A 15,386-nucleotide genomic window follows, 5' to 3' on the forward strand; every position below is an offset into this window, starting at 1 on the left:
TTGTTTTGACATTTATATCATACATTATCCCAAGCAGATTTGGATTCAATGTGGCTTACATTTGAAAATACAGTGAGACAGAATAATAGAATTCAGTTATATCATGGGAGCAAGTAGATGGATATGTCTGAAACATTTTACAAAGTTGAGATTAGCATATATACCCAACTGGGCATTTCAGTCCTTTAATGATGATGATGCATGTTCAGAAATCATAGCCATAAGTATAGACAGTTATTCAAACATTATCACATGCACACACCAGAACAGGCATCCATACACACATTTCAAAAGTAAACTACAACTTCTACAGAGTACATCCAAAATTTAGTTTTTATTTTCTCAATTCCATCTTCCAAAATTCCAGACAGCAGATGTGCAGATCAGCAGGACCCAAAGCACTCCAAAACAAGTAAAGTCAGAAACAACAGTTTATACCTAATTGTCCAACCACTTTTAGAATTCAGCTTTGGATTTAAAAAGCAAAACCATGTGCATATATAAGTTTGATTTCATTGATTCTGTTCAAAATGTTGAATCATCAATAAAAACCGTTGAAACATAAGTAATGCCACACTGGGAAAAGACCAGGAGGCTCATTTTCAAAGCACTTAGCCTCCCAAAGTTCCATAGAAACCTATGGAACTTAGCCTCCCAAAGTGCTTTGAAAATATGCCTCCAGGGGTCCATCGAGCCCAGCATCCTATCCACGTCAGCGGCCAATCCAGGCCAAGGGCCAATGGTCTGGATAAACAAATTAAAACAAACAAAATTGAAGCAAATGCCCATAATATGTAATACATGGTAGCAATAATGAAACTGTGTTGGAATATTCACATAGCAAGCAGCCTGAGCCAACAGATATATTTTTCCATTGAACATAATTAACTTTGTATGAACTTGGCGACTAATAGTGTGCTGAACTGGACAATGTTGGCACATTTAGACTGACTTTGGACAGAACTTCTGCATGCAGGAAGCCCTTCCCTCATCATTCAATACCAATAATATACCACTGCAATCCACAATACAAAAGGAGAATGTTCCCATATGCCATCTTTTTTTTTATGTAGATACAGGAAAAAAAATTTCCCAGGTTTCAACTTAATTCATGTTTAATGGAGGGTATAAATATCATAAATAAGTAAATAAATAGATATGAGAATCAGGTGCTTAACATTCTACTTAACATGATGTCTGTTTTAGTGGCACTTTACCAGGAGAAAAAACATCTCTGCATGAACATAACAGTGCTAGTATCCCTATAACCAGCCCCTCCAAATGACACATGGATTATGATTTATAACAAATTACTACTCGACCTATGAAAAGTTATTCCGTTATTATACTTCCTTTGTGTACATCCGTATGCTGCACAAGCCGGCATGTTTGAAAATATATGTGAGATTAAATAAAAATGCTACCAACAATAAAGAATGACAACATGGATGCAGCAGCTCATAGGTTTGCTTGCTTTGTTTGTACAGCAATGACAGCTATGCGGGAAAGGGGAAACAGAGATGAACCTAATTAGCTTCAACTTTTAGACATCACTCCATCTCCGGTTTTATCTAACTTCCTTGGCTCAGGGTACTAGAAAGAAGGAAGGAAGGGAGAAATGTCAGACTTGGGGGGTAAGGTGAAAGAGAGGGAGAGATGTTGGACTCAGGGAGGGAATGGGGGAGGGGAGAGATGAAAGACTTGAGGATGGGGTAATGGGAGGGAGGGAAATATGTCAGATTCATGGGAGGGTGTAGGAGAGGAAGAGATGGATGAAGAGGGTGGGGCAGAAGGAGAGGGAGAGATGAACTTGGGGAGGTCAGGGGTGTGGAAGGGGGAAAGGGAGGATGGAAGAGCAGGGATAGATGGGGAGGGACAGAAAGTGATGAACTTGGGAGAGGCAAAAGGAGCTGAAGTGGTGAAGTGGGAGAGGGATAAATGGACTTGGGGCAAGGTGGAAGTGGGAGGTGGACTGGGGAGGGGGAGGAGGAGATGGACTCAGGGGAGATGGATAGGGAAGGCAGAGGGGAGATGGACTTGGGGGGCAGAAGGGGAGAGAGAGAGAAATGTCAGATGGGTTAGAAGGGAGGGAAGGAGAGATGTCAGGGAGTGGAAGGGTTACAAGGGTGGGGTGAGGGATAAGGAGGGGGGATGCTAGGAATGGTGGATCCATGTGGGAGAGGCCGTGGGAGGAATGTCAAGGAGATGAGTGAGAAGAGGATAGTAAGTACAGAGGGTAGAATGTAGTAATGGAGAGCAGATAAAAGATACAAGGGAATAGGAGGATGGGAAATGTGAGAGCTAGGGGAAAAGAGAAGGAGATATAAAGTTGATAAGTAGATGAAAAGTGAAAAGGAATAGAGCAAGAGGGTGAAATTGGAGTAGACAGAGAGAAAATTTAAAAAAACAGAGGAGGGAGCTTAAAGAGAGATTGATGTGTCAGAGACAGGTGTAGTGAGGGAAGGAGGAGAGAGGAGGAAATAAATGGAGAGCGGCCACTGGAAACAGACCAGAAAGCAGAAAAAAGAAACTGGGACCAATGTGATGGAAAAATAAGGCCCAGACACACAAAGGTAGAAAAATCTGTTTTATTTTCAATGTATTAACTGGAATATGATAGCTTTGGGAAATGTGCATCTCAGATATTTATGTATTGTGTTCAGTACAAAAGGAAATGTATTTGTTTCTTCAGTGTTGTTCTGTTTTACTTGAATATATGTTTTGGTGTTTTAGGGTCCAGTGTAATATTTGTACTGCTGCCCTCCCAGATTATGTGGCATAAGGAATAAACAAGCAGCTGCATCAGACCTCTGCTGACCTGAACTCAACTGCTTATTTGAACTGCGTGGTTGTATGGAGTCTGCATGGTTCAAATAAGCAGTTGTCCTAGACTGGAAGAGGGAAAGGAAATGGTCTGACATGCAGCTGCTTGCTTCTTCTTATTCCACATGATCCGGGAGAAAGGCACAGTAAGATGGGGGGCAAAGAAAGAAGAATAGTGAAAGGTAGGTGTTGGGGGCTGAGAGGAGAGAAAGAACTAGGAAACTGGGGGAAGGGAAGGGGTTCAAGCTAAGTCAGGGTGAAAAAGAAATGGAGAGGATAGATCCTGCAGAGTGATTATTACCAGGGAAGAAAGAAACTGGGGGAGTGATCAGGCCTTATGACTAGGGAAATTCTGTACAAAAAAATAACAAATAATACAGAATTTTTAAACATTGCACACAGAATTTCCCAAAATGTTTTATGCAGAAATTTTCAGTTTGTGCTAAATTCCCCCAGGAGTAATAAGTACAGTTCTTGCTGTTTGTATAGTAGCATTGGTGCTACTGTTGTATGACTTGTTTGTTAAATGTATATTGAGTTTGAATTTTCTTCAGGTTTTGCCCGATGGCAAATGCTTCTCCGTTTCTCCTTGTTTGAGGTTCTGCTGCATCCACTCTTATTTTTGTTTTCTATTTCATTTTATGCCTACATATTTGTTGCTAGTTTGCAGTCTATTATTATTATTAATTTTTACTAAGTGATGGCCTTTTTTTCCTTATATAAAAGAGATGAGGGATTCTATTGGTATATAGGTTCCACATAGGAATCTGAAGCAGTCTATCTTTTCCAGGTGGAAAAGACCCCCTGAACCTCATCTCCTTAATAGAAGACACTCCCGCACCCCCGATCCCCCAGCTAGCTGTGGCACCCGCCAGCAGCAGAAGGCCCAACCCTGGTAGAATGGACTGGACATTTTTCAAAATTGTGTGTGATTTGATGCATCAGGCTGTTTGACTGTGGCTTTATGTGCATATACTGTAATATATAAATATATGACTGATATGTAGTTTCATGATTTCATAATAAACTTAATTGCTTGTTCTCTATGACTCCCAAAACCCTTACTCCCTGATTGTGGTTTTGAGAAGGAGCTAGAGGTGGTGGGGCACAATCTCATCCTTCGCCTCAGGCAGCAGACCACCTTGGGCCGCTTCTGCTTCTACCTACAGCAGAGGCACTTTCTGGGGGGAGGGGGGTATCACATATACAACATCAAGAATACAGCCAAGATTGACTAATATGATGTAGGGGAGATGATGTAATAAAGTGTACTAGGCTTTATGCACAACACACAGCTCATTTAATACATACATACGTACACTTTGTACTTCTATACCGCCTAATACCTCCAGGTTCAAAATGGTTTACATGCAAGAGGGTTAAGTCAAATTCTTGAGATTTCAAGGAGAAACAAACCTACCAAAAAGAGTCAATGGGTGGTGGTAAGGTCTCAGGCCCAAAATGGACGCGTGCTGATTTTTATTTTGCCGCATGTCCATTTTTGTCAAAAAAAGGCTTTTGCAAGTACGCTGAAAAATGGACCTGTGCACATCCAATACACATGTTTACACCAGCGCAGGCCATTTTTCAGCGCACCTTTGTAGAAGGGCCCCTATGTGTGATGTAACCCATATTCATTAGTATTAAACCCAAGAATGCAAAAAAAAATTTAAATACGGTGGGTGATAGTGGAGAACCCTGGGAGATACCACAAGGATTACTCCAACTCTCAGACAGAACTCCATTATTCTTCGCCCTATATGATCTTAATGCTAAAAAACCCTTAAAACAATTCAACACATTTCCATCAATACCGATATGATTTAAATCCCATGGCAATGAAAATATTATCAGTTCAATGCAAAGAAGTACACAGAAGACCGGAAGCTGAGTGCAGGGTTTTCTAATGTGCCTTTAACAGACTCAGTAGTAACTTCCTCTTATTGGTCACACGGGGAGGTCTTTTACTAAAGCTTAGCTGAAGTTTATCTGCATCAGGGCCCATCTTATTCCTATGGGCCCTGTTGCAGGTAACTCAACCAAAGCTTTAGTAAAAGACCCCCACAATGCAGAAAGGGGTTGAATGCCAGTGTTAGTGCACACTAGATTAAAATGTATTGTAATGAGACCATTAAGTACAGGGCCGGTCTTAGCCGAGGCGGCCGCATAGGGCCTCGCACTAAGACCTGCTCGGTCCTCCTGAGTGACAGACAGTCCTGGTCTGCCACTGATGATGTGGCCCACTCTCGCAACAACTTCCTTCTTCAAGGGCGGGCCGCGTGGGATGGGCAGAGAGAATTTCAGTCCAGCTTGAGCTTCCAGCTGCAGAGACAGAGTGACAGAAGGAATCTTCTTGAGTCAGAGAGTTGTGGTATATATTTTAAAACAATTTTAATACCTTGGTGGTCTATATGTTTTTTATTGTACATTATATTTTACACATCACTTTATTTTATTGTATATCTTTTCATTTCATTTTTATTTTATTGCATTTATCTATATTATTTTTGTCTTTTATGCTGCTGGGTAAACATTTAATTTTACATTGACTACTATATCAAATTTTCTAAAAACTGAATAATCTTATCAATGGGGTGGAGCTAGGGTGGGGGCAGGGCAGAGCCGTAGCGAGGGGAGCTGACACCCGGGGCGGGTCGCCACTGCGCACCCTCCTCCAACTGGAGCGCACCCCCCACCCCAGAGCGCATACCTGCGGCGAGGGACGGGCGGGAGGGCCGATCCATCCCGACTGCACGTTGCTGGGGTGTGTCAGCTCCGCTCTGGTTCACTGCTCTCTCTGTCCCGGAACAGGAAGAAACCTGTTCCGGGGCAGAGAGGGCAGTGCACCAGCGCGGAGCCTACACCCCCCAGCGGCGTGCACCCGGGGCGGACCGCCCCCCCCCCGCCCTATGCCACTGGGGCAGGGCTAGGATGGGGGCCCACGCTTGCTAAGATCAGCCCTGATTAAGTGCATAGCAAGAAAGTGACGAATCGACTAATGTGCACTGTACACTAGAAATTTTTTGCCATGTCCTGGGCAGCGTAGGAGGATTAGTGAAGAGTATTTAGTAGTTTTTGGAGTTTAAATAAGTTTTGTCTTTTTTATTTCAATGACCACAAGTGCCTGCAACTTTTAAGACAAATGGGAGTCTCTCGCGCGAGTCTGACAAAAATGAAACCACCAGCATACAGCTGCGTCTATTCTGTGCACAAATACAACCTTGTAAAAAAAAAACTTTACGTGCAAGAAACTTTTATGTGGCTAATACTTATGTGCTGAACAACAGAGGCAGATATACAATGGCACTTTTGTTCGAACATTTTGTGCGTGTCTGACACAGGCTTCACCATTGATTAACGCACAAATTGGGAACTACATCATACGGTTTTAAACAGCAGTAGCCAAAAAGCACTATTAGACAACGCTTCATCAGAATACAGCACTCTGCCGAGGTGGACCCGCAGCTCGTAATGTAAAGAAGACCACCAGCAGAAGCAGCTAGCATAGTTGTCATTAAAAAAAAAACACCACCTGCCTGCCCTTCACATAATGTGGCTCCGAGTGCTTTTGCCCCCTCCCGATCCTTTTTTTTTTTTTTTTTTTTTTTGGTGCTGAGGGAGAGGGGAGCAGTGGCGACCTGGGGTGTCAATAAAGGACGCCCCTGACGCGTTTTCGCCCCCCCCCCCAGTTATTTTTTTTATTGGATGTTGTTAACTTCTAGCAGACAGACAGCCCTAACGAGAGGTACAGACTCTCGTTAGATTTCACGGTGTTCTCCTGCGTTAAACGAATCGGAAAAGGTTAGTGCATGTCATTTCAATGGGATTTGTAGAAGAATTGCTCATCAGCATTCAGTTTTCGTTAGCTGCTACTGTCGTCGGAAAATAGGCTTTACTGCATGGAAAGGATAGGAAATTCTTCCCTGAGGGCTCATTTAACATGAAAAACGTTTAGTGCATCTAGGCCCGAGTCCTCATCCAAACCCGGCTGGTAGGGCAAAAGGTAAAAGACGGATACAGCAGGATCCTCGGGATCCTCCCGGATTCGATTTAAAAACCTTTAAAAGTTCATTTGTTTTCTTTGCCCAGTCGTTGACATGTGGACATTTTACATATACCCTCCAAAATGAATGTTTTTAGAAGAAGACAGCTGATGTATAGGAGCCAACTAACTTTTCCAAATTATTGGGGTGTTAAGCCCAGTGGAAATAACCCCTCCCTGGACACCTACAAGGAATTTTCTCAATATTTGGGGTGCTCATTGCTCAAGCACCCTGGGACAGAGGCAGCTCCTATGAGCTGATGTATTTAACGCTGAGGATTATCCTCCCGGGAATCGGGATCCTCCTCTTTCCTTACCAATCCGTCCCGGCCGGTAGGACGAATTAGTTTGTTCCTAGCGACGCGCCGTATGCAGAAGAAGAGCCCCCGGAACTGACGCTCCAGCGATCGTAGGGTTTCTTCTGACTGGGAGGGGGGAGGAGGAGGAGGAGGAGGAGGGCGCGATCTGTACTGACTACTGCTGTCGGTGCGTCTGAGAAGGAGATATTAATTCCCAGCGTTGACTGTTTATTTCCGTTTAAACAAAGCACGAGATTTGCGCGCTCGCCTTTCCCTTCTCCACCCCCCGGCCCTCGGCGGCGGGCACCATGCAGGAGACGGAACGCGAGGCGCTGGGCACGGCCGTGCAACGCGTGGCTGGGATGCTGCAGCGCCCGGACCAGCTGGACAAGGTGGAACAGTACCGACGGCGCGAGGCCCGCAAGAAAGCATCTGTCGAGGCCCGGTTGAAGGTAATATAGTCCTGAAGATGCGCGTGCACCGCCTCCTTTCCGAAACCCCGTTGGAGCCAGCAGTACAGGACGGTCACGGTGGTACTGGTCCGGAGCTTGGGTGCATTTTGCACATGACGATATAAACAATTACTAGAGCTGAGCTGTCACGAGACCCAGGGACCCAGCATCTGGCCCGCGAGCTCTGCTGTTCGTGACGTTAGTGCTGCTGGTGCGGCCACCTGCTAGTAAAGAAATGGGAATAAGACGGGTGGGCGCGCTGCCTTACAGTCTTCTAGGGAAATGGGTTAGGGCCTAGGCGGTCAGCAATTTCTTTTGGCTTTGATATGATTTTTGCACTTAAAGTACATTTTTTTTCAGTAGTTCAAAGCGAGTGATACATTATTCAGGTACAGGAGGTATCATCCTGCCCCAAAGGGACTTAAAATCCCAGCTTGTACCTGAAGCTATGAATAGTTACGTGATTTGCCCAAGATTACAATGAGCTGCAGTGGGATATGAACCTGAGGTCCCCACAGCTCTGGAAAATGTGCGTCGGAACAGTGCGGGGAGGGGGGTATTAAAGCTGTCATGATCTAAACTAATAGCATGCAAATGTATTCATGCTATTAGTTTTGATCATCAGGGGACTTCTGCGGGAAGAGTGTGCCACTAAGGCACATTCCTCTTCCTGCAGAAGTTGTTTGATAAGTCTGGGCTGTCAAAAAAAAAAAAAAAAGAGTAAAAGGCCGAACCTGTCAAAGAGGAGGTTCCCAGCCCCCACAGCCCCCGTGTATGCATGCATGGGGCCACCGGGACAGGTTGCCCACAAGGCCAGCAGGGACATTTTTTTGGCATGAGGTGGTGGTTGGGAGGGGGGCTAGTTCCACTGGACCTCCAGTCCCCCTGTGCCCTTGTGTTGGGGGGGGGGGTCGGAGGGGGGGAGAAGGCCACTAGGGAAACTTGTCGGGGGGGGGGGGGGGGTTGGGGTGCGGGTGTCCACTGGACTCCCAGAGCTGACGGTGGCAACTTGGGCTGCCTGGCTTGGGGGGGGGGGGGGGGAGAAGAGAGGCATTTTAAGCAAACACCAGCTCCAAGCTGGTGTAGGGTGAAGGCGCTATTCTGCCCGTACGATCAGAGTGCTGTGCTCTGATCATACGGGTGGAATATCGCAGAGTTCATTTAAATATTTAAATGTGCTCAGCGGTATTCCCTGGGGCGGGCGCTGTTTGCCATGCCATACTCCTCTGATCATTTCTGAGCTGGTAAATGCAGGCACTAGTGGGCTCTAGCGCATGCATTTACCATTGATCATCGGGGACTTAGGGCTAGATGCACTAAACCTTAACGACCCTCTAATAACCCTTTAACGAACGAAATTCCCAACCGTTGCATGCATTAAAGGCCTTTTTCCAACGAAGCAAGCAGCTAACGAAAACGGAGTAACTACCATTGTAATGTGGGCGATTCGGGATGCACTAACAATACCGACGATTACACCGAATCATTTTCCGCAACATATTTAACGTGTGGTCAGACCAGTCGTAAAGGCCTGAGCTGTCATCTCCCCGTTGCCCCCTGTACCAGAAAAATCAAAGCTGACATTTAAACATGAAAAGTGAGAAAAAAAAATAAAAACACCACAAACACTGGCTCCCCGCTTTCCCCTGCATTACTAAAAAAATAAACATACCTTAAAAAAGGATCGGGAGGGGGCAAAGGCGCTCGTCAGAAGCGTCCTGTATGGACGGCCTTGGCCCCCCCCCCCCCAGATCGCCGTTGTTCCACGCTTCCGCCCTTCACTAAATTAAAAACTGAAAATAAAAAGTTAAACTTTAGCAGTGCCGGGCCCCCCTCCCTTCCTGTGTTGATCTTCTTCATTTCCTAACACTGCTCCGCCTCCCGCCATCCTCCAGTCCCTTGAGGTGCTGACTGCTAACCTCTTATAATATTAAGGAAATATTTCCAGTTACCTGCTTTCATATTCAGAGAGGAGAGGTAGGCTGTTGATTAGAGGAGGGGCTGAAAACCCTGCTTCCACTGCTGTTTCTTGTGACCTTGGGCAAATCACTTATCCCCTCCCTTACCTCAGGTACAAACAAATTGTAAAACCTCTGGGGAAAGTGAAATACTTACTGCATCTGAATATACAGTTTTTTCAGTGGTAGCTAAGATTCATTAATCTAAATAAAACAAATAAGAGAACCTTCTTTATTACTTTCGTTTCAGATTGGACATTTTTACTAAAATCAGCAGACCTAAAGAGTTGAATCAGAGCTATTTAGTCAAACCTTTTCCCTTTTTGATCAAAACTTGTTGCTTTGGGCATACATTGGTTACAGCACAGACTATGCACTCTCCAAACCTTTAACATAAAATAGTGCTCATGTATGTGATAGTTCTTACTCTTACATCAGCCTAGTGATATGCTGGTAACTTGCTCCAAGTCAAGACTCAGATATTCTACGAAGTATTTTAAACATAGAATTCTAATGTTATGTGTGTGTGTGTGTGTGTGTGTGTGTGTGTGTGTGTGTGTGTACAACATTCTTTTTGTGTGTAATTTTTTTAAACATCTAATAGTTAGTTTATTACTTTTTATAAATCAGCAAGTCATAAGTACATAAGTGTTGCCATACTGGGACAGACCAAAGGTCCAACCCAGTTTCCAAAAGTGGGCAATCCAGGTCGCAAGTACCTGGCAAGGTCCCAAAACAGTACAATACATTTTATGCTGCTTATCCTAGAAATAAGAAGTGGATTTTCCCAAGTGCATTTTAATAATGGCTTATGGACTTTTCTTTTAGGAAGATATCCAAACCTCTTTTAAACCCCACTAAGCTAACTGTTTTTACCACATTCTCTGGCAACAAATTCCAGAGTTTAATTACACGAGTGGAGAAATATTTTCTCCAATTTGTTTTAAATTTACTACTTTGTAGCTTCATTGCATGCCCCCTAGTCCTAGTATTTTTGATAAGAGTAAACAAGTGATTCACTTCTACCCGTTCCACTCCACTCATTATTTTATAGACCTCTATCATATCTCCCCTCAGCCGTCTTTTCTCCAAGCTGAAGAGCCCTAGCCATTTCAGCCTTTCCTCATAAGGAAGTCGTCCCATCCCCTTTATCATCTTTGTCACCCTTCGCTGTACCTTTTCTAATTCCATTATAATCTTTTTTTGAGATGCAATGACCAGAATTGCACAAAGTATTCAAGTTGCAGTCACACTATGGAGCGATACGAAGACATTATATCATCATCATTTTTATTTTCCATTCCTTTCCTAATAATACCTAACATTTTATTTGCTTTGCCGCCGCAGCACATTGAGCAGAGGGTTTCAAAGTATCATCAACGATGACTCCTAGATCTTCTTTCTGGTCAGTGGTTCGTAACGCGGATCCTTGGATCACATAGCTATAGTTTGGGTTCCTCTTTCCCACATGCATCAGTTTGCACTTGCTCACATTAAACATCATGTGCCATTTGGATACCCAGTCTCCCAGTCTCGTATGGTCGTCTTGCAATTTTTCACAATCCTCTTGCGATTTAACAACTTTGAATAATGTTGTGTTGTCAGCAAATTTAATTACCTCAGTAGTTATTCCCATATCTAGATCATTTATAAATATGTTAAAAAGCAGCGATCCCAACACAGACCCCTGCAGAACCCCACTACCCTTCTCCATTGAGAAAACTGACCATTTAACCCTACTCTCTGTTTTCTGTCCTTTAATCGGTTTTTAATCCACAATAGAACACTACGTTGTGTCCCATGACTTTCAGATTTCCTCTGGAATCTTTCATGAGGTACTTTGTTAAATGCCTTTTGAAAATCCATATATACAATTTCGACCTGCTCACCTTTATCCCCATGTTTGTTCACCCCTTCAAAGAAATGTAGTAGATTGGTGAGGCAAGATTTCCCATCACTAAATCCATGTTGGCTTTGTCTCATTAATCCATGCTTATGTGCATGCTCTGTAATTTTGTTCCTTATAATATAGTCTCTACCATTTTGCCTAGCACCGATGTCAGGCTCAGCGGTGTGTAATTTGCCGGATCAACTCTGGAACCCTTTTTAAACATCGGCGTTACATTGGCTACCCTCCAATTTTCTGGTGCCATGCTTGATTTTAAAGATAAATTACATATTACTAACAAACGTTCTGCAAGTTCTTTTCATTCTGTCAGTACTTTGGGATGTATACCATCCAGTCCTGGTGATTTGCTACTCTTCAATTTGTCAGATTGCCCCATTACATCTTCCAGTCATTGGAAATTCAGTGAATAGATTCTAAATATGCTTCAGGATGAAAGTTTGAATTGGTTCTCCGGTATCTAAATTAATTGTATTAAGAGTTTATACTTGCTGCTCACTCTGATAATTCAGAAGCACTTTGAACAAGAAATAATAGTGCTTTAATAAGAGAAGGAATTTCTGCTGGTTAGTCAAGGTTTCTTCCATCTATCCTGTTTACAAGTCAACATGGATATCATTTTCTTAGCACTTAATGTATCTTCAGCTTAGTGTACAGTCATACTAGCACCTACTTAGCACTTGGACAGTTGCCACCTGTCATTCCGTGTATAAACCTCTTTAACATGATGTGAGTATTTTATTTATTTTATTTATGCATTCTTATATCCCACAATTATCCAAAACAAGTTTCGGTTCAATGTGGCTTACAATTGGTAGTTAAGAGCAGTTACATTATTGTTGGTAGTTAAGAAGGGTTACATTATTCTTACACAGTTACAATTACAGTAGCAGATATTTTGTGCCATGAATAGTATGGCTTGTAATTTGTGGGTATGAGAGGTTAGTGTTGTTTTGTGGTTTCAGTTTTCCGTAGCAAAGGTTATAGGTCGTTATGTCTATGTGTTTATCCATAGAATTTCTTGAAAAGATATGTTTTTAGATATTTTCTGAAGATAATTAGTAATCCTTCTTGTGGCCTGGGGAATTGATTTCCACCATTTGAACCCTAGGTAACTGAATCCAGCCGTATATATGGATTTGTAAGTTATGTTTTTGCGGTTGGGTAGGTGGAGTAGTAAGTTTCTTCTGGTTTTTGGACTTGCATTTCTAAGGAGATAATTCAATCAAGTCTAACATTTAGTCAGGTGACATTCTGAACAAGATTTTGAAAATAAACGTGCCAGCTTTAAAGAACAATCAGAGTGGAGGAGTGGCCTAGTGGTTAGAGCACCAGTCTTGCAATCCAGAGGTGGCCGGTTCAAATCCCACTGCTGCTCCTTGTGATCTTGGGCAAGTCACTTAACCTTCTATTGCCTCAGGTACAAACCTCCTGGGACAGAGAAATATCCAGAGTACCTGAATGTAACTCACCTTGAGCTACTACTGAAAAAGGTGTGAGCAAATTCTAAATAAATAAATAAATCTGGCCTTGATTGGGAACCAGTGTAACATAATAAGTAGTGGGGTTGCTCTTTCATATTTTGACTTTTTGAACATTAGTCTTGCTTCTGTGTTCTGCACAGTGTACAAATATTTTAGTATATTTTCTTTGCATCCAAAATATGCTGGCTGCATTGCAATAGTCTATTTGTGACATTATCCATTGTGTTATTAGTTGGAAGGATTGTCTGGGAAAGTTGTCTCTAATCTTTCTCAGTTTCCAGAGCGTTCTGAAACACTTTGTTGTGATTGCAGATATGTGATTTTCAAGTGATATTTGTCAAGGATGACTCCTAGTATTTTCATTTGAGATTCGATTGGGTATGTATTTTGGTCAGTTGTGGAGTGTTGGTCAGAGATGGGATTGTGCGAATTAGATAGAACTAGGAATTTGGTTTTGTCTCTGTTTAGTTTGAGTTTGAAAATGGTGGCCCAGGTTTCCATGAGGTCCAGTCCTTGGTTGATATCGCCGTTATATTGTTTGTTAAAGGTGTATAGGTGGTGACAGCAGCATATGTAAATGGATTGAAGCCCATTTTTTTTACAATGTTTTCCTAAGTGGGACTGTCATTATGTTGAATAGTATTGGTGATAATGATGAGCCTTGTGGTACCCCACATTCAGGGGTCCAAGGGGCCAATAGTTGGTTGTACATTTTTACTAGGTATGATGTGGACCTTAGAAAACTGTTAAACCAGTCTGCCACTGCACCGCTAATTCCCATGTTGACTATTAGGGTAGTTAGTCTTGTGTGGTCTACTACATCGAAAGCACTTGACGTATCAAATTGTAGTAGCATATCACTCTCCTAAATTTAGTTATCAACGTAGTAATGACTGTCTCGGTGCTGTGTAGTGGTCTGAATAGTTGATGACCATCTGATTTGATCTAAGTACACTTTCCTTTTATATTTTGGGAGTAGAAAATCTTATGCAAAGTAGCATTTTGCCCTATTGTGATGTATTCCTGCACACACGGCATCAAATTTGTTAGAATCAGAAAATGTGAAAATGCCTAATCTTGTGATCTAGATGTACATGCCATGGAAATTAAGTTAGAATCCACCTCACGTTGATTTTGGTGGGGGCACGTGCTAATCTCCAAGTGCATGCTAAGCTTTAGTAAAAGGGGTCCAATGTTATTAATTACCAGGATATGCATCCAATTTTATTACTTATTTCTGGACCAGTCATTTTTCCCGGGAATGTATTGCCATAATGATAGCGCTTCAAGATTATTTTCCAGTGTTGTGTTTTAACATGCATGGGAATTCATTCCCTTTTATGGTCTGTCCAAGCCTTTTGCAGAACAGAGTCCATGTTTTGGTTTAAAAAAAAAATGAAATGTTGAAATTGGAGATGTAATTTGTACAATCTGCTTATTAAAGGATTAACATTCTGAGCAATAACTCCTTTTTAGGCAGCAATCCAGTCCCAATTAGATGGGGTCCGCACTGGACTGAGTCAGCTACACAATGCACTGCATGATGTGAAGGACATCCAGCAATCTCTCGCTGATGTGAGCAAAGACTGGAGGCAGAGCATCAATACCATAGAAAATCTCAAGGAAGTGAAAGATGCTGTAGTCCATCACAGCCAGCTGGCAGCTGCTGTGGAAAATCTGAAAAACATCTCTTCAGGTAACCAGACTGGCATGTTTGTTCATGATTTTAAATGAGCGACAAGTAGAAGGAAAGAGTATTCTTTTCCATTATAAACTATTTTAAAACAGCCCTCAGTCTCGGGGATTCATAGACAGCTGATCAAGCATGTCCCTAATAGAGTTTATACAGAAGTGAAGGCTAGATGGGAAGAGGATCTGGGGGTATCGTTTGGTTCCTGGGATGTGGCAGCTACACTGAAATATATGAGGTCTCAGAACAGATGAGAGATTGCGGGAATGCGGGTATCAGGTGGTGTTGTGAGCCTATATGACCAAGGCTCAATTGGCACACATTAGGAGTGGGAGAGACCCAGCCTGCTCCAAATGTGGACTTATTTTTTTTTTTTTTGTTACATTTGTACCCCGCGCTTTCCCACTCATGGCAGGCTCAATGCGGCGGGCAATGGAGGGTTAAGTGACTTGCCCAGAGTCACAAGGAGCTGCCTGTGCTGGGAATCGAACTCAGTTCCCCAGGACCAAAGTCCACCACCCTAACTCCCCATGCGTTCTATCACGCGATTTGGTCGTGTCCGGCAGTAAAAAAAAAATTGGACGCAGGTGAGAGCCTTTTTAGTTGGGCTGCTGGGGAGAACAATTCAGGGGATGGAGGGCCAGTTCCTGCTGGATCAACCCGGAGCTTTCACCCCCTTAGGCTGGCACCCCAGTTTTCTGTGTCAGAAATTGAGTTTGGTGGCTAGGAAAT

The 15,386-nt window shown here is 43.0% G+C and overlaps 1 protein-coding gene across 1 annotated transcript in view; it reads left to right on the forward strand.

The window, feature by feature from the left end:
- The first annotated feature begins 7,295 nt into the window (after positions 1-7,295).
- EXOC3 (exocyst complex component 3) overlaps positions 7,296-15,386 on the forward strand; it is a 71,612-nt gene continuing 63,521 nt past the window's right edge. The window contains exons 1-2 of the mRNA XM_030205017.1: positions 7,296-7,616; positions 14,441-14,660. Coding sequence (XP_030060877.1) covers positions 7,473-7,616; positions 14,441-14,660 — 364 coding nt within the window. The 5' untranslated portion in view covers positions 7,296-7,472. The remainder of the gene's footprint in view (positions 7,617-14,440; positions 14,661-15,386) is intronic.

This window comes from Microcaecilia unicolor, chromosome 1 (genome assembly GCF_901765095.1).
Source record: "Microcaecilia unicolor chromosome 1, aMicUni1.1, whole genome shotgun sequence".
In the NCBI taxonomy this organism is placed as follows: domain Eukaryota; kingdom Metazoa; phylum Chordata; class Amphibia; order Gymnophiona; family Siphonopidae; genus Microcaecilia; species Microcaecilia unicolor.